The sequence below is a fragment of the Phalaenopsis equestris genome, unplaced genomic scaffold (assembly GCF_001263595.1).
Source record: "Phalaenopsis equestris unplaced genomic scaffold, ASM126359v1 Scaffold000002, whole genome shotgun sequence".
Classification (NCBI taxonomy): Eukaryota; Viridiplantae; Streptophyta; class Magnoliopsida; order Asparagales; family Orchidaceae; genus Phalaenopsis; species Phalaenopsis equestris.
In genome coordinates this window covers 18,638,947-18,659,072 of record NW_018164444.1, presented here as the reverse complement: position 1 = coordinate 18,659,072, position 20,126 = coordinate 18,638,947, and the positions used below count along the sequence as shown (strand labels likewise).

Genomic DNA, 20,126 nt, shown 5'->3' with positions numbered 1-20,126 from the left:
ATTACAATTACAAGAAGGAAGGTAATCAAAATAATGTATGAAAATATTATAAAGAGGGCAATCCATTATTAAAAAGTGTAACCTAATCTACATATTACAGTCAACCTCAAAGCATAACTTTCAGAGATTCAGAAAATAAAGAATCAAACTAGAAGTAAAAATTATTTGAAATAAAGCCAAGAAGCCAGTATAGGCAAAAGTTTGTGGCAACCCAAACAAGAATTTGCAAACACAAATATGTGCAATTGTATTTCAAACTTGAAAGCAAATACAAAGAATCTTCTGCCCAAGCGCAAACTATTAGTCTGAAAAGCAGAAAGAGAGGAGGCATATTTATAGAACAAAATTTTAAAAAAATTAAAAGCTAATAATGACCGCATTGTCAAGCATAAGATAGCCTTAGTTTTTATAACTTTTTTATAAAGAAGGATCGATTGGTCACAGCTTTTATGCAAAGAAAGCTTGTAAAAATATTTAAAAATAGCATGAAATAAAAACATACAAGATGGAGACATTTGCAGGAGGATTTAGAGAGGTAGATATGTTAGTGAGGTTATTATTCTGGAAGTCCCTGCAAAATAAACAGAAAACAGAACAAATTTATACGGTAAAAACTCCCAGAAACAACTCAGTAAAAGCAAGTACAGTATACTAGCTCTTACAGAAGAAGAGTTCTATTTCCAGTAAAAACTATACTCTTCCATACAGCAGTTGGAACAGATCCAATCAGATGATTGTTCTCGAGTGAACTGCAAAGAATGTGGAGCATGAAAAATTGGTTAAAACTCGGTTCCATTACTTAGTTTCCTCTATAAAAACACCATTCTAGGATGACTCTTCATAAAATGCATAGAAAAAAAAAGAAACTCAACATATGCTTCAAATTGTACAATCAGAACACAGAAAATATTGAACTGAAATAAAAATATGTTAATACAAAAAATATAGTATCAAAAAGAACAAGCTGGAAATATAAATGGCAGCAGTCATGAAAAAAAATGAACAAGCAAAGGTACACACAACGTTTTCTAATAAAGATAATCAAAATGTATACATGCCTGCATCTGTTACTGTTAAGTAAAAACAGTTAAACATTCAGATCAAGATCAACGAATGTTTTCTTACCTAGAATAATTTATTTGTTTTGCACAAAATCATGTGTAAGAGATGCATTTCTTTGTTTTGCACAAAATCGTGCATAAGAAATGAAGCTTCTTAATTTTCATGCAAGCATGTGCAGACGAGCGCGCGTGTGTGACTCTCTAATGATGAAACATTGGTTCAAACTAGGGTTAGCTAAAGCATTTAACAAGGAAAAAAAAAGATAGGAGCGAAGAAGATTTGAGAAAAAGGAAAGCCACTATCCTTTCACTGAAAGCAATACCATTTCATAAGGTAAAAATATTCCAATCAGTTGTTGTAGGATTTGTTTATACTACTTAGCAAGGCTGGCAAGGATCATCTACTTCATCACGATGCACACAACATCTTTTCGCAATATAATCCTATATTTGGAAACTATCCTAGAAATATCAAACAGAAACAATTTCACGTCTAACATAGGCCTACAGGACATAACCAATCAATATAAATACTACAAAACTCCCGCCTGTTGCAATGATATAGCACCACGAATTGATAATATAATGAAATAAGTAAGAATATGCTCACAGTCTCTGGAGATTTGGAAGACGGGAAAAGTTTTCAGGGATGGGACCAGTAAGAGAGTTGCTTGACAGGTCGCTGCAAAAATTTCAAATGGCTGTCAAAATCTTTCAAACAAATGAGATACATAACATATTCAGTAAGCCAATTAAAATGAGCATTCAAGTGAAGGGAATAATAGTAAAGCAGTTTGCTTCTGACATACATTGTAGTGATATTATTGGAAAGCTTATTAGATGGAATGTTTCCTGTCAATTGGTTCTGGCTAAGATCTCTGGAAACATGAAATGCTATGTTAGATTCACTAATTGTCCAGAAATAAAGTAGTTCTTAAGAAATGGCAGCAATGCATAAACTGCTACCATGGCCAGGTGAGCATTCTTGAACTTACAAGTAGCCAAGCTGGGGTATGCTACTCAAATCAGGTACTTCTCCTTGTAAGTTGCAATTTCTAAGACTCCTGAGAAAAAAGGCATTTGATTGATACGAAAAGCAAATATAACTCTTTTTTTTTAGTGATAAAATCATTAGTTTAATTAATAGAAAGAATAGCAGTCTTCAAAGAAAGAGCTTCAAAGTACATTAAAAATTTATGCTAATGTTTTGGAATGAAAAACAGGACACACATGAATTAATTAAGGATTATAATGACTTATAACTAACAAAGGCAGTCTTGCTTCAAATACTTAAAATTATAACTGGAAACTGTTGGCCTACTTATCAACCCCACGACCTATCTGATTAAAAATTGTCCAACATGAAAATCAACGGATACAATGCCATGCTAAGTTAGACTCGAAATGCCTTGCAAATACCCAAATTATCTAATTGCACCGTGTTTCATGAAACGGGCAAAACTGGCACGTCCAAAATGTCAAAAATGCAATGCATGGAATAGACACCCATATTGCCTAAAGTTTTTTTTTTTTTTTCCAAACACGCAAGCAAATACACGTGCACCATATATCCAAGACTTGCATCCATATTGCCTGAGTTAGCACATGAGGAAAAGACAATCTAATTGCAAGCTAGATGCAAAATTTAATGCACAAGGAAAAAGAAATTATGCAAATAATCAACATAAATATTAATTTTTATTTTTAATAATCTATCAAATTAAAAAAAATCTAAGAAAATAAATCCCCCTACAAAATAAATTCCACTTTTATCATGTGCTTAATGATTTAAATAAAATAAAATAAAATAAACTAAAACTAAAGATCTGTTTGAGCGGCTAAAACATTTTGCAAAGGAGGACATAAAATTATGTGGGAAAAACAACATTTTTAAAAGTTATTTTGAGTATTATAAATGATCTTTAAAAAAAATACGTGAAGAAGTAGCTTCCTATCAAAAATATTTATTTAAAACAGCAAGAGAGAAGTAGCCAAAAAGATGTATTATAACAGACTTAAACATAAAGTAGCAAGAATGTCCTAAACAGATTATAAATCTACCGCACCCTAACTCTCACTCTCATTCTCATTCTCATTCTTCACAATTGGTTCCCCGACTTTCCTCTAGTGCTGATCTCCTTATCCTTGCAAATGGGACTATGAACCTGCGAGACACACTTCAAGTGAAGCTGGGCAAATACACAAAAGGAAAAAAGCAAGCGAGGCTTGCTAGTGACATGGGAGCACGAGCAAGGTTAAGCTGCAGTTTCATGTCCTGCAGGTAGAGCAAAGCAATCATATGGTAGGCCATTCAAACGAACAAAACGTCAGCCTGATACTCGAGTGTGTGGGATGTGATGCAGTCTAACAAAGGACGAACATGAGTATTAGAGAGCAAGCCAGGCGAGCGGGATGAGACACTGGATCAAGAGCACACTGTGCCAAGACCATGCATGAATAAGGAATCTGATGCAAAAGTAATGCCAAGCAGAGTGAGGCGGACCATGTGCTGGAGCAGAGCTCGCATGAAAAGAAGCAAGTAACTCTTTTCTCCTCACATTTCCTTTTTTTTTTTTTTTAATACAAAAAGCAAAATGGATGAAATTGCCGGTGACGAAGTAAACAATTGGTCTGAAAATCATTGAAGAGTTTGGGAATTAACTGCATAAAGTACACAACCAGGATTTCAACAAGTGAAGGTTCTACATAAAATAATGGGGAATCTTATGCATTTTTTAACCAATATACTGAAACTAATATCTAGTGACAACCACACGATCAAAACCAACATTTAAGATAAAAATATAAAAAGCATTCACTTACATCTTCAAAAGTTTAGCCATACCACCATACGAAGCTGGAATAGAAGCCCCACTGAAATTATTATTATCTAGTTGACTGCAAAAAAAACAAGTTTAAAGAGTATTAAATCATATAGAATATTTAAGCACATAATCACAATAAACACAAAGCAATCAAAACATATCTAGACTACATTAAGAGGTTGTCTACTTCATTTTTTGATGCATGTAAATGTAATCTAGATTGCAACATTGATGACAATAATCCATTAATCATTATAAGCATGACTTAGTGTTATTATCAAAATGGGTTAAGCTAACACGGAGCATTTTTTTCATTCAGTTAAATATTTCAGCAATGTGATCGACATTCACGAATTGGTTTTTGGCATTAAAACGCTGCCACCATAAGATGCTCAGGAGCCAAATTAAATATTCTTTAAAATAGAGTGTCCTATAGGTTCTCAAATTAAAAAGAAAAAAAATAAAAAATAAAATAAAATAAACCACAAATGATTCATAGCTAAATCAACATAAAAAATAAAAGATTATTTACATTCAGACATGCATACTACTTAAGCAAAAATCAAATTCATCATACATATTGACCATCCAAAAAAAAGGAGAATGTTTTACATGAATTTCCAAAAAAATGTGGCATAATCAAATTAAAAGCCAAATAAGCACATAGGTGCCAATGATCTTCACTCCCTCTTAAAGCATCCGTTCAAACAGCATATCCATGGATATGTTAGCCTCATTTTTATTACTGCCTAGCTAAACAACCACCAAATAAAAAAATTTAAAAAAAAAATCTCACGCATCATTCCATAAATAACAACCTCAAACAGAAGTCCCCTACACAACAACCAACCCACCTCATACAAGAGCACACATGAAGGTTGTTTTGGCATGAACAGGCATTGCACGCAGCTGAGCAAAGGAACTTTCGATCTTCATATAATTTAGAAAAGTGAGCAAAACAGATGTTATAGCAGATGGCTTATTCTTTTGACTGTACGGTGCTTTGCCATGAACGTTCGCTGCAAGCAGCTAAGCACAGAACTCCTAACCTTCCTACAATTAGAATAAATCAACCCAACTCAGAACAAAGAGCCTAATCTCTCCCTTCCTCCCTCTTTCTCTCTCTTTTTTCTCTAAACATATTTCTATATATAACACACTCCCTGCCAAACATGAAAGGGAGATTACAGCAAACACAGCACAAACTCACACTAGAACTTGATCCATGGGTGGTAGAGGTCGATTAGTTGGTTGAAAAGCAGAGGTAGGTGACTGAAATGGATTGTACGTGGCTGGGACAGCAAAAGAAGGGGTTGGAATCGTGTTAGCAGCAATGTGGGAGAACTGGGAAAGCGAGGGCCGCAAGTGGAGCAGCGAGGCATTGTGGGAAAGGCTGAAATGGCCAGGGGACAGCAAGAAATCAACCAGTTTGTTGTTTTCCATATGATGGCGGCAAATGGCTGAAGCGGTGTACTGCAGGACAGCAAAGGGCAGCAGTCTGAGTAAGTGGCAGCAAGCAAGAAGGGCTGGAATAGAAGGGATGTAGTAAAACACAGCAAAAAAGTGCTTTTCGGGCCAACTGCAGCAATGGAGAATAATCTAGAGTGGTGTAGGGGGAGATGCGAAATCGGGTAAGGAAGATAATCAACACCTCGGGAGAGAGATGCAGTCGGTTCACCACCCAATCTCTTGGATACAGCTCTTTAAGGGAGAAAAATAAACGCCAACAGCTGTCTTAAACAAAACAGACGAAAAAACAACAAGCCTAAAACAAAGGAACCACATAAATAAGCCCTACATACTTAGGAATGGACCCCCTATAGAAAAGAGGAGCCAAACCAACGTGGTAGAGTCGATCAACCCTCCTAATTCTAGACCGGTTTGATCCAGATGATAGAATCGTGGGACAAGGCACCACGACTCTTTTCTCCTGCACACTGCAATATAATTCGCGGATGGTGTCAATCTCTCGGGTTGGGAGAGCTTCGACCATACCTGTCGAAACTTCTATCTCCTCGTAATAATCAGGTCAATTATGTTGAAAGTGGAGAAGCTACTGTAACTTTCGGATAACTCACTATTGTCGGCATTGTCATTTCTAAATACATCTTGATAGAATAAATATTCATTTACTTTTGACACAACTTGAGCTGTAGCTAAATATAATCGCAGATTCTCCCAAAATAACTCTTGAGCCACTAGTTACGTAATTTACCTCTCCCACCCCTTGCACTCGACTGAATATATCTCATGAACAAGTATGTAAGAAGGATTTAACTTTGAGATGAACTCTATGACAGACTGAGCAACTCTCACTAGCAACCACTCAAGAGAGACGTCTTCTTCTTCTCTGGTAGGGCATTGATCCCATTGAAGAATTTTCTTCCCCACCTAGCTCTAACAACTTCTAAGACTATGATTCATACATCATGTCGGATCATCTATCCAGGGTACACTACTGAATAGATTTTAACACCACACTGACTCCATATAATCACTCAGAAGTTGCACAAAAAAGTCTCATCTCTAACATGTTTAACCTCTCCCAGCAAGGGCAACTCAGGAAGGATTCTATCTATTTTAAAAGTTCGAATTTCTATTATCTAGAGTTGTCAGATGTCTGGTGTTGGTTCCTCAAACTTAAGACCATCTTAGACCACCAATGTGAATTCTATTGGAGTTTCCCTTGTAGCCTCAACTCGAAGCTTCCCTCCCTCATCAGTTAGGATATGTTCATTCTTCTTTGTGTTCTCACCTTCTTCAGTGTCTACCATGTCATTGTCATTTTCTTCAACAGCTCCCTGCTAAGTGAAATATATCATCCCTCAGGTTGTTAAATATGCGTCAATATGCCCAAATTTGTAACACTTGAAAACTTTATAGTTGGGACAAATTTAGGAATGCCAGTTCGCTCCACCTGTTCTTCGCTCTGCATCAGTTTCTCCTCAGGTGGGGTCGTCTTGGATGCTCCACTGGGTATACTCTGGCTCTAAAATCCGAGAGTTGAACCCTGCTTGTAAGATGTGGTGGTCTCTCCACATTTGAAACTGGTGTATGAGCATCTGGTATGTAGTAAACTGATAGGAACTGGCGTTACATCTCTCATTTTATATGGGACCATGTAGTAAATTTACTCTTCTCTTCTCATTTTTGAAGAACCTTCGAGTTTGCCCATTACCGAGATGCACTCTTCCTTAACATGCGGGAGACTAGTTTCACCATTCCGTCCAGTGGGAGATCGTGACACCAAAAATATATTCTATGGTTTAGAGCCACTCGACGACCTCATACCCAAAGAAATATGGCAAATCCACTTTTACTTCAAAATTTTAGCTTCTCATATATTTCAGATCGAGTCTTCGTGGTAGAGGCTCTTCATACCTGACATCCGTATGGTGGAAGAGATTCACTTCATTCCTTTGATCTAACAAGTCACCATTGTGACTACGAGTGACCCGTTGGATGGTCTCCTTTCCTCAACTTCATCAAGCCGTAGTAACACTCGACAGAGTTGTTGATGTATCTCTTCCACAGTAAACTCATTATCGGTGTTAATCTATTATCTCCGTGGGGGGTACGATTAGGATTTGGGTTTGGCTAAGTGGAAGGGGAGTATATATGGATCATGTAAAGTGTGACAGAAAATTTGTGGGTGGAGATAAGATTGGATATTAGCAGATGTCAGAAATCCTAAGATGGTAAAAAGTTAGGCTAACTCTGATACCAAATGATACCAAAGTTAACTGAAATACAATAAGAAAAACAAGTACTATAATTGAAAGCAAATAAACAGTTACAATCAAACACACTTGAAATGAAAAATACAACAAACATGACACAAACTCCCACTAGGGCTTGATCCATGGGTGGTGGTGGTGGGCTAAGTGGTTGGGGAGTGGAGGTAGATGGCTTAAATGGATTGTAGGTGATTGGGGAAGTAAAAGGAAGGACTGGAATCGCGTTGGCAGCAAAGCGGAGGGTTGGAACATCGAGGGCAGAAAGTGGGGTGACAAGCAGAGCTGTGAAGCACTGACAGCAAGAAAACAACATATTTTTTGTTTTTTGGATGACGAAAGCGAATGGGCAAAGCGTGGGACCGCAGGATAGCAAAGGGCGGTTGCCCAGAGGCGGTGGCAGCGAGCAAGAAGGGCTAGAATAAGAAGACTACAATGGAAAACAACAAACGAGTGTTGTTTGGGGCGGCTGCATCAAGGGAAAATGATCGGGAACATCGTGGGGGAAGATGTGGAAGGGGATAGGGATAGGGAAGATAATCACCACCTCAAGAGAAAGATACAACCAGAGCGCCACCCAATCCCTCGGATACAGCTCTTGAAGGGAGAATGGACACTGGCGGTTGTCCTAAACAAAACACATAAATAAGCCCTGGATACTTGAATTGGGTCCCCTATGGAAAGGAGACACCAAATCAAGTGGGAGAGCAGCCTTCATAGGTTTGGACCGGTTCAGTCCAAATGATAGAATCGAGGGTCGGGGCTCAACGACTCTTTAAGCCAGCGCACTGTAGCATAAATCGCGCTCTAGCGTCAATTAGCTATTGTAATGATTCAAGCAAAGGTATTCAGTGCTATTCAGAAAATGTTGTTTCTTTCTACCAAGCTGAAAATAAAGCAGGTGCTATAATTCACAAAGATGAAAGCCCATACAACAAAACCAGCATATTTCAGCTGTCATGTAAAAAATGCAGATTGAGGGTGAATATAGCATACAGAATAAGCAAGCTCGGTGTCCTTGATAGTTCTGGGGGAAGAAATCCCGTTAAGTTGTTATTGTCCAGCAACCTGTATATCAAATCATTTTGTTCATAAAAAAGGCACAAGCATACAACCATGAGCTGATGAAAATTGATTTAAAACATACTGCTTAGGTAAAGAATGCAGCTTACAAGTGAACAAGACTAGGAAGTCTTGAAAGTTCCGGTGGGATTTGCCCGCTCAGTGAATTATTGTTCATGTGGCTGATTGGTAGAATGTTTAGTATGAAACAAGAAAAAAAATTGAATCCCTTCATTAATCAAGAATTTTTCGCAATTACGCAAATCATTAATACTTACAAATGACGTGTTTTATTCAATAATGCAAATGATTTGGGTATCGGCCCCGATATATTGTTCGTATCTATCTGAATCCTATCTAAATTAGGAAGATACCCAAGCTCCACTGGTAAAGGACCAGATAACTGATTACCATTCAGAAGCCTGCAAACAAAATAACGGATAAATAATTGATATAAGAGATTGCATGAAACTATATTTTTTTATTATTCTACGATGACCTTGAGACTATAGATTAAACCTGTGTGTGAGTGTATGCATTCACACTTGCACAATATATTGACTTGACATGTAAGCTTGAATTCAAGACTGTTTTCAAGGAAAATTGATATTAAGGTTCCCCTAAGAACAGTGCTACAGCCCCTAAGAACAGTGCTCCCGCTACAAAAATGATATTAAGGTTCCACTAAGAACAATGCTACAGCTCCTAAGAACCCTTCCCCTTCCAAACTGTTTTCAAGGAGAATTGGAGCCCAATTTTTTGTACTACATTTTGCAACCTCCAATCATAATCTGCTACGCGGTGTTTTGGAGAATTTTAGAAGGGACATATCAAGTAAAGATTTCATCATTAATTTAGAAACCAGAGACAAAAAAGGGAATGTATGATTTATTATTTTCTCTTTGTCAAAACCTGTACGTACTAAGTGAACTCATTTGTAAAACATGAAAATCAGCTGGGATCCTGATAGACTACCAATAGTTAGGAAAAAATACCAAAAATATAAATTCATTTGTCTATATTTATATTCCACTCCATGCAAAATATACTTACAGAAGCTTCAACGATTTAATACTGCCTATCTCCTTTGGTATACTGCCACTAATCTGATTCCACATGACATCCCTTCAATAAATGTAAGCCAATAAATAAAAATAAGATTAGCTGAAAATTTGAAATCTAGAAAAAATTAATGGCAATAGTACATACTATAACTCCAAGGAAAAGAAACAAAATATCAAAGACAAACAAGGAAAAGAAATAAATAATACGGATATAATTCATACAGTATTTCTGATTATGTAAAACGGAATTAAGCTTTGCAGTTTCTCACAATATCTTCAGGTAAGAGAGCTGACCAAACTCGGGAGCTAAACTTCCAGAAAAATTCATCTTTAGCAGCTGCCTGTAGACGAGATACTTGGCTTCAGAAAAAATGGTCAAACACGTAGAAATCAAACATCAAACTTTGCAACCTTATCAAGGACACAAGGCTAATAAGAAAAAAAAGAGGAGGGCCTTTTATATAGCACAAGCCACGAATGAAACTGCTGTTGCAACCAATTAACCTTGCTGTTTTTGGTAATTATGCGGGATTATTTTTAGTTTGATCCGATAAATCCCACAAACACTGCAATCATAGACTTACCATACTTAAATGACAATCCTGGCCTGCTTTTATTCATAAAACCCACCAATCGGTGATTATAATATGGCAATAGCCCCTAAAAACTGGCCATGGGAAGTAAACATTATGAGAACTGCGTTGAAGATCCATATAATGCATGTTTACTAGAATCTAAAGAACATGCAATAATCTAAAAAATTCATAGGGAAATCATTATGCAACTATTTACGCAGAACTGTTAATATGCACACTTCTAACCTAACAATATAAAACCATCAATAGTAGTCCAAGCTTAATAAAGTAAAACATAATAAAGAGTACAATCAGATAAGAAATATTCCTATAATGTAGAAACATAATTACTACCTCAAATCTCTTTTTTATTTATTAAACCGACTCCCAATCTCCCAATCTTTTAGGAACAAATGTTTGTTGGTCTTAATAGCTGCTAGAAGTTAATATACTCTAGCATTAATATTTTACTAGAGTTAAATTTGAAATAAATAAATCAAACTTTAACTTCAGATAATTTATATATTTTTCCTTCACTACCTTCAAACTCCTTGTTCCGAACAAATATCGTTTTACATGTTTATTTTGATATGAAAACAATAAACAATACTTAATACATTTAACTAAATGGGTTAAATTTACAACATAAAATTAAATTCTAAACTCACTTTAATGTCACAGACTAACTTTGCTCTAGTCCCTGTACGGCTTTAGTGCTCTCCTTTAGCACTAAATCAGCCTAATCTTCACAATGCTTGGACTTGTGAGCACCAAACACTCATAAGAAGAAGAGTAGAGAGAAATGAACACTTCACACTTGAATACTTAGAAGCTTTGATTGACTGCTTGGGTGATTACAAATGAGGGGAGATGCTCATATTTATAGCCCCCTCCAAGCCTAATGGAAAATTCTAGAATACATTAGATTATTCTAGTTTTTAGAGAGTAATACACTTCTCTCTTATGTACATACATAACACTATAACTTTCTAGGTTACCCTTGATTTTTTCCTTGGAGCTTTCCCTTCTAGCATTCTCCGGAATATGGTGGAATCTTCTAGAGTCCCTTGGAAGCTTTTCTATTTTCTGGCACTCTCTAGAACTTTCCATCTCATGAGGTTCCTGTCACTTTCTAGAATATTCTCTCCCCCACTTAAACCCACAATGCCCTCATTGCGGCTACCCCTGTACTTTTGAAACTGCCACCTCGATTTGCCCCCAGACTTGACAAACTTTGGTTTCTCCTTGGTCTTATGGGAGGGTGGTGTCATGCAGCAAGTCTTCCTGGCTGGCGGCTCATCCCTTGCCTCCAACCTTGTTGAACCATCTTTCTTCTTTCTTGGCGGTGGTTCGTTAGGAACCTCCACCACTTTCTTTGGTACCCCAACTCCTTCGGTCTTTTCTCCTGCGTTAGTATCATGAAGGAAAGTCATGTTGTCTCTCTTGTCCTGGGAAATATCATCCTTGAGATTGATTGTCAATAGCATTTTGGATCTTTGCTTACTTAACCTTATTATCGGTATTGAGTAAGGTTAACTCCCTTCCGTGATGCACAGGCTATTGGTGAATGGCATTGGAAATGCTCTTGATTGCTCCAAGAAGTTTATTCCTAGGACAACTCTGTAATCATCCGAAGCAATGCCAGAGAAGTCTAGAGTACCTGGCCATGCCCCAATGTTGGTCTTGACTCCCTTAGCCACTCAATCGATTGACATCTCAGCTGAGTTGATAACTTTAATGGATCCCCCTCCTTTAGTCATCTGAAACCCCAACCTCTTTGCTTCCTCGCTGGAGATAAAATTGTCGGAAGCACCCGTATCCACCATTGCCCTGGTGGTCTTCCCTCTGATTGCCATCGCTACAAAGAGTAACCCCTTCCCTTGTTTTGTTGGAACTTGCATCTCGTTCAACAGTTGAAGAGATCTCACACGTGCCTCCATATCGTTTTCCTTATCATAGTTTTCTTCCTCCTTATGGCTTGCAAGGAGAGAATTGAGGGTCTTCTTCTGAGGGCAATCCCTTGCCCAATGAGGTCCTTCACAAAGAAAGCAGCGGTTTTGATAGAGTTTGTTGTTAGTCTTCCCCTAGTCCCTTGCCTTTGTCGGGGTTGATTTGCGGCGTTTCTCCTCCTTGTGTTTGACCTTGTCATCCCCACCTTTAACATCACAACTCCTCTTATCTTCAAGCTTTCTAGACTCTTTTGAATAATCAACCAAGCTTTCAACAATCATGATGGCAGTGGCCAGATCTTGCACTCTTCGCCTTCTAAGCTCGGTCTTTGTCCAATGTTGTAGTCCATCCATAAAACTGAAGAGAGCATCCTTATTTGACAAATCGGGGATTTCAAGAACCAAGCTTGTAAGCTCCTTAATGTAGTCTCGAATCAAACCCTCATGCTTAAGTCTTCGCAGTCGGGCTTGAGCCTCATCTTTGGCATTCTCGGGATAAAACTGTCTCTTTAGCTCTCTCTTGAAGTCATTGAAAGTGGACATGGAGTACAAACCTTTCTCTACATCTCATTTTCTTCTTCTCCACCAAAACATATCGATGCCCGAGAGATAAAGAGAGGCAAATTGTATTTTTGCATCTTCATCGACAATCCCCATCGCTCCAAAATATTGCTCTAGTCCCCATAGGAAGTTCTCTACTTCTTTCACTTTGCGAACCCCTCTAAAACTCATAAGTTTTGGAACTTCAATCCTCTTGGCTTCGAAAGTGGGATGACTTGTGGATGCGCTATTGCCCTCTTGCACAGCAAAATGTCTCCAAACATCTCCTTCAAGCTAGTACGCATGTCGCTCATCTCCTCCTCATAGGCTCTTCGCACCTCTTGGAGCTTCCCCAACAAATCCTCCTGCAACTTAGCCATATGACCCATTAAGGTCTCCTCAAGTTGGAGCATCATACCTCTGATTGTTGAATGGATGGTGATGTCCTCCTCGAGTTCATCAACAATTTGGCCAAAAACCTCTACTTGACCCTTCATGTCATTCATTGTCTCCTCCATCCGAGCAAGGCGTGAATCAACGCCATGCATGATCTCCTTGGACCTCCCATATAGCTTGGGTGCAACGGGATCTCTTTGCTCCTGGTGACCTCGCCTTTGAGATGACTTCACAATAGTGGCTTCCGACTTTGTCACGTGCTCTTTGATGTTTTTTTTTCATTCCTTCGAACCAAAACTCTTATATCAACTGTCACAGACTAACTTTGCTCTAATCACCCGTGCGACTTTAGCGCTCTCCTTTAGCACTAAATCAGTCTAATCCTCACAATGCTTAAGTTTGTGAGCACTAAGCACTTTTAAGAAGAAGAGTAGAGAGAAAGGAACACTTCACACATGAATACTTAAAAGTTTTGATTGACTGTTTGGGTGATTACAAATGAGGGGAAGGACTCCTATTTATAGCCCCCTCCAAGCCTAATGGAACATTCTAGAATACATTAGATTATTCTAGTTTCTAGAAAGTTCTATACTTCTCTCTCATGTACATACATAACCCTAGAATATTCTAGTTTACTCTTGATTTTTCTTAGGAGTTTTCCCTTCTAGCATTCTCCGGAATATGGCGGAATCTTCTAGAGTCCCTTTGATGCTTCTCTATTTTCTGACACTCTCTAGAACTTTCTATCCCATAAAGGTCTTGTCACTTTCTAGAATATGGCAGAGCGTGACACTAAGCTTTGGTTTGCTACTCCTATCCTTCTCTTATAAAAATTTGCAACTTAAACTCGCAAAGCACTTGAAGCAGAAGCTCTCCAATCCCTCTTTAATAAAACCTATTATTAACAATTAATATATAAATTTAAACTAATAATTATTCCCAAAAAAAAAAAACTTATAAAACCCTCACCTTACAAATGCTTAGCCCTTACCATATGTGGTTCGCTCGGTTCGGCTTCCCCCCTATGCACAATGATTTCTTCCCGCAAACAGTCACGTTGCGAGCCCTCCCTTCTTCTACCGTGCGCAACACCTGGTCAATTCCTTCTCTCTAGCTCTATCTGACCGCATGCGGCACTCCTCCTTTGTCTTATGTTAGATCCCGCATAGGAGTTGCTCAGTTCTTCTTCTTTCCCTCGCACCAGAGCCACTCGATTCCCCTTCTCCAACACGCAGAGCTTCCTTCTTCCCTCTTCTCCTTTCCTTCACACCTTAACCAATTGACCCTCCCGCATGTGGGAAATAAGCACCTCCCCACTACGACAGCGGCGTCTTCTTCCATCTTCTTCCCGAGCACATGCATTCGGCGAATGTTAATGTCGTCTCCTCCTCCTTTTTCTTCTTCTTCTCTGGCTCTTGCTCTCGTTCTCTCGTCTGGTTCGTTTCTTTGTTTCGAGTGGGACACTCATCTCCTTCAAACAAAAACTTCAAAATGATGAACCAATATTAGGTCAGGAGTGGGGCGCCACGTGTCAACTGGCTCCACCGTAATATATTTCTTTTTGTGTTATTTAATACGTGGAGCCCCACCATTAGAGTCATAATGCATTAGTACTCCTGACCTAATATTTTTTTTCCAAAACGATTGCTTCCTTCGAACCATCTTAAAAGAATATTCCTCTCCTCATTTCTTAATATGGTTGTTATTATTTATATTTTTAGTTATCACAGACGCATCAAAATCATCACAAACTGGGGATTTCAAGTTAACGCATATATTTTAAAAGGACTTTATGCCAAAAAATGCTGGAACATGGGATTTTAAGTTAACGCATATATTCTAAATTTTATTTGAAAAATCATAGTACATTTTCACAAATAAAATCAATAAGCTCTCTTCTTGTTGGAAAGAAAAAGGCATAACTCGCACACTCAATCCCATTGCAGAATAATATTTACATGTAATGTATAAATACACAACAAATAAACAACTAAAATGACCAGGCAAGCTTTTCCGCATTTACCATATAAAAACAAGCATTCACAAAGTGCGGAATGAGATAGTAGAGAAGTAATAAGCCAAAACATACAGTTCTTCTACATGCAGATATCCATCCGCCAACGTAGAGTTAAAGCAAATAACCCCTTTCCAGTTTGATGAGCATGGATCTCCATCGCTCCAAGTCCTCAAATTATTCATTGGGTCAGACAATTTGTTCCTGATAGCCTTCAAAGCAGCGACTGTTTGTGAAAAGGGGGAGAATAGAAAGTTTTAGGGACTCATTTTAACAGAAACTTAATGGATTATAAAGAAGAAAAAAGGTATTTTAAGATGATTAGATGGGAGGTTATTCCAAATGTCGTTTTGAGTGGGACAAGGATTAAAAAATATAAATGATAATAAATGCATTTTACTAAGAGATTTCTCCAAAAATAAAAGTTGTTAAGCTTTCTCTTAAAAAATTTCGGTTAAATTTATGTCACTAATGATACCATTGTCTGGTGGCCATGGGCCTTACCAATGGTACTGATATAAGAATGCTGTAATAAGCTGGACATAGCCAAATTAAATCCTCCATATTCTAAGTATTATGCTCGATAAGCACATATTGAAGATTCAAGTGAGATTCTTTAATCAGTTTCCCCAAAAACTCCATCATAGAAACTAAACTTTCAATAAAAGCCTTTTACATGTGTCTTAAGGAGAAAAGAATAATCAATTCCAATGTATTGATAAAGTACAAGACATGCATCTAGATATTTTTATAATTCCTTAGTCTATTTTAGATTTCTCGTAATCAGTTTGGATTTATGTCGGACAGGTCTACCATGGAAGCTATATGTTTATTGAGAGGTTTGCTAGAGAAGTTCAGAGAGAATAAGAATAATTTACATATAATTTTTATTAATTTAGAAAAAGCTTACAAAAAGGTTCCAAGAGAAGTCTTTTGGAAAGCTTTAGAAAGGAAAGGTGTTGACATGACTTATATTCAAGTCATTAAGGATATGCATACTAGAGTTGTTACTTGTGTTCGAACAGAAGGAGAATTGACCAAGTATTTTCCTATTTCAGTTGGATTACAACAAAGATCGGCCTTAAGCCCATATCTTTTTGATTTAGTTATTGATTCTCTTACTGGAAATTTACAGGAGATTGTACCTTCATGTATGCTTTTCACTGATGATATCTTTCTTGCGGATAAGACTAGAGAAATAGTTCAAGAAAAACTTGAATTATGGAGGTCTACATTGGAGTTTAAATGCCTTCGTTTGAGTAGAAATAAAACTGAATACATGGAATGTAATTTTAGTGGTAGTGGCAAAGTTGTAACTATGGGTGTTCAAATCATTAAAAGGTGTGAATGTTTTAGATATCTCGGGTCTATTGTTCAAAGTGTCTATTGTTCAAAGTGATGGTAAAGTGATGGTAATATAGATGGGGGATGTTATTAGTAGAATTCAAGTTAATTGGTAGAAGTGGAGGAATGTTTTGCGTCTCTTGTGTGATAGAAAAGTACCGCTTAACCTAGATGGAAATTTTTATAAGATGGTTGTAGTCCTGCAATGCTCTATGGCGCAGAAAAGCATAAAACAAAGTTAAGTGTTGCTGAAATGAGAATGCTTAGGTGGATGAGTGACTTGACACTTAGAGACAAAATGCGAAATGAATATATCGATGATAGGGTTGGTGTAGCTCAAGTGGCGGAGAATATTAGAGAGAGTCATCTTAGAAGGTTTGGTCACATTAAATGTCGACCATATGATGATCCAGTTAAGAGAGTTGAGGTTTTAGCTTCGACTGATGTTAAGAAAGGTAGACATAGACCTAAGAGGACTTGTTATATTGTACAAATATTTTAGATTATTTCTAAGATTTTATTTCATTTTAATGTATTTAATTTTTAAGACTATCATTTTTTTTCAAATTAATGAAACATATATAAGAAATGAAAGAAATACACATCCAATAATTTGTAATGGGATTGCGGAGGATAAGTCCATGAAACTATTTTTTTAGTTTCAAGAAAGAAGTTCGTGATTTTTTATGTAAACATGAATTCATGGAATAAGCAATATCAGACGGAGTCAATTTTCATAGAATAGGTTTAGACAAAAATATCAGTTTCATTAAATAAGAAATAACAAGTATAATACTTCCTTTGGTGCAAAACCTGATACGTTCATCTTCAATATGACCTAAGAATCATGTTAATTTATACATAAACGCTAAAGAAATTTATTCAGTATTTTACAGATCAGATTAATGAGAGCTAGTTCAGGAAGTAAAAAGCAACTAATATAGTAATTTGAAGTGGTGTATCATCAAAAATGAATTTGTGGAATGCACAATAATTTGAGTCCTTCATTGTTCTTATAGACAATGGTTTTTCATGTGATGTGAATTTGTGGAATACACAATAAAAGATGTAATTTTGCTTCAAAATTGTTTAGAAAGAACATCGGTTTGACTATATAAGAAATAACAACTATAATGTTTCCTTTTGTGCAAAGCCTGATATCTTTCTCTTCAATATAACCGAAGGGTGATACTGATTCCTTACAAAAACACCCTACAAAAATTACTCCTAAACTTTACAGATCAGATAATAAAGGCTACTCCCTTAATATAGAAATTTGAATAGACATATCATAAAAAAATGTCCTTTTAAAACGGAAGCTAACCCAAATTATTACAAGACAAATGATCGATAATCAAAACCATTTATCGGTATAATCAGAACAAGTTGTAAAAATATACTTGCTATGGCCCAATCTATGAGCCTTCAAGGAAATACTTTTGGTGTGAAATTTCATGAATTCAATACATATCAGTGTGAAGTATCAAAACAGTGTGATTGAATTAACAGTAGGCTCCATGGAAAGAAATTCTTTGACCAAAACAAAAAAAAAGAAAATAGAGCCTATATTCCCTCAATTTGACCAAAAAAACTCATTCGCAGGTTACCTGTAAAAAAAGCACAGTTGCATTTACCTTCAGACGGATCAGTTATCTGTGCTCTGGCGGGTTGCACAAGAAACAAGCATGAAACTGCCACAGCTGCTCCGAACAACAAAATTTTACCTCCCGACATTTCTCAGCTTTATCAAAACCAGCAGCCAGAATCTCAAGGCTGAAGTTGACGTGAGGAGTAACTATACTAACATAGTAACACAGATCAGCAAACTGTATACATATAAAAAATAAAATTTTTAAAAAAATAACCCTCAAACGCTCAAACAAAAATTACAATTTCTTCCGGGAGATGCAAGAACTATAAACAAACAGAGAGAAAGCACATCCGGACTACAAGAAATCACAGATTTTGAGTCCATGAAAAAATCGACAAAATATATGCAACTACTACTTGTCAATTCAAAACCATCCAGCTCGTTCCCATTCAATTGTCATTGAAGAGCATTAAAAACTCGTCAGTCCTTTAAGTAACCAAAACACAACGACCATAAGTAAAAAAATTTCAAACAACCACTGATCAGAACCTAAAATTTACGAGCTCCAAATGCTAAAACAAAAGAATACCTCCGCAAATTCGTCGTTCCAAGACAAATCCTAGAAATCCACAAATAGAAACTTATAGTCTTCTTCCAGGAAAAACGCCATCGGTGATCTATGGTCATCCCCAATCCTCTGACCGAGTCCATTAATTGTGAAGGGCAGAAAAGGTACGAAGCTGACATCCTCCACCCATCTACCTTTAATTAATGTCTTAAATCCCATGTTTCTTTGTTGAACCAATCGATGCTCGTGGAAGAGTAAACTGTTTTTTTTTTTTTTTTTGAAAAAAGGACAAGGGGGAGATATGGATTTGTTTATGTTTAGGGTTTTTGAAGGGTAGAGAGGAAGAAGTTGACGGCTTTTGGATCAACTTCTGGTTGGAAAAGCCGGCGGTGACTTTCACAGTGTGGCGCGACACGACGCGCTAACCATAGAGGTTAATTATATTCGAATTGCGAAGCTGAAATTACCAAAATGCCATGACTTCCTTTATATTTATTTAATTAAAATTTTAGTGGTAATATATTATTAGAGCAAGAATTTTTTTTTATTAATTTCTAATTATATACTTATTTTATTAAGATATATTTATTAATTACTTCGTGTTGCATCTACCTTTATGTTGCATCATGAAAATTTTACTTCTAATTATCGGATGAAGAAGATGCCAAAGTAATTAATTTGTCTAAAGGAGTGTTAAGAAAATGACTTGTAGTTTTTTTTTGCAAGTAATGATGGATTGTGACTACAAGGGCAAAACAAACCATTCTTTTTGGGCTCACGATTTTATGTAAATTAGTGTTTCGACTCAATATTCTCATGAGTTTTCTTGTTGAGTCTATCTTTTCTTCTGTATTATTCAGAAATTGTTTTTCGTTTCTCATGTATTGAATATATTGTTACGACAGTTTTGTTGCAAACAATATTACTGCATAATGACAGAATGATCATTTATCCAGCAATAGCTGAAAAATAGTTGTTTTCCAACAACACAAATCAAACAACCAGCCAATTTATCTGAATAAGCCGTTGTGCAACAGTTTATCTGTGGCAGCTGCCTATGACGTGATCAAATATATAATGTTTTAGTTAAAAAAATTCTGAAGAATCTCGCCTATAAAATAAATGGAAGATTTACACGTGTTAACACATGAGCCTTTAAACTTAAATTCTTTACATTGACGTCACCTTATTTATACATGAATAGGTGCAGTTTATTTATATTTTTTATTTGATATGAATGTTGGAATCTTGTAGAAAGATTAATGAAAGTTTAAGTGTTAGATATGTAAATACATCAGCATTGCGTGGTATATATATATATATATATATATATATGTAAATATTCAAAAATAAATAAACAAATAAATTATTACAGCGTCAACAAGAAGAAGGAAATATAGAGA

General features: G+C 36.6%; 1 protein-coding gene across 5 annotated transcripts in view; it reads right to left on the bottom strand.

Annotated features, from left to right (window-relative positions):
* LOC110021246 (probable LRR receptor-like serine/threonine-protein kinase At1g06840) overlaps nucleotides 1-19,121 on the bottom strand; it is a 44,326-nt gene extending 25,205 nt beyond the window's left edge. The window contains exons 1-14 of one of the 5 annotated variants that reach the window (XM_020719679.1): nucleotides 18,745-19,121; nucleotides 18,199-18,390; nucleotides 15,296-15,446; nucleotides 10,016-10,087; nucleotides 9,736-9,807; nucleotides 8,961-9,104; nucleotides 8,793-8,864; nucleotides 8,617-8,688; nucleotides 3,885-3,959; nucleotides 2,057-2,125; nucleotides 1,871-1,939; nucleotides 1,672-1,743; nucleotides 663-749; nucleotides 503-571 (exon numbers count right to left, since the gene is read on the bottom strand). In XM_020719679.1, coding sequence (XP_020575338.1) covers nucleotides 503-571; nucleotides 663-749; nucleotides 1,672-1,743; nucleotides 1,871-1,939; nucleotides 2,057-2,125; nucleotides 3,885-3,959; nucleotides 8,617-8,688; nucleotides 8,793-8,864; nucleotides 8,961-9,104; nucleotides 9,736-9,807; nucleotides 10,016-10,087; nucleotides 15,296-15,446; nucleotides 18,199-18,298 — 1,124 coding nt within the window. In that variant the 5' untranslated portion in view covers nucleotides 18,299-18,390; nucleotides 18,745-19,121. Of the gene's footprint in view, nucleotides 1-502; nucleotides 572-662; nucleotides 750-1,671; nucleotides 1,744-1,870; nucleotides 1,940-2,056; nucleotides 2,126-3,884; nucleotides 3,960-8,616; nucleotides 8,689-8,792; nucleotides 8,865-8,960; nucleotides 9,105-9,735; nucleotides 9,808-10,015; nucleotides 10,088-15,295; nucleotides 15,447-18,198; nucleotides 18,391-18,454; nucleotides 18,543-18,744 lie in introns of those variants that run through there. The other 4 variants (XM_020719673.1, XM_020719667.1, XM_020719688.1 and 1 more) reach the window with 4 other exon arrangements.
* Between the last annotated feature and the right edge of the window lie 1,005 nt (nucleotides 19,122-20,126).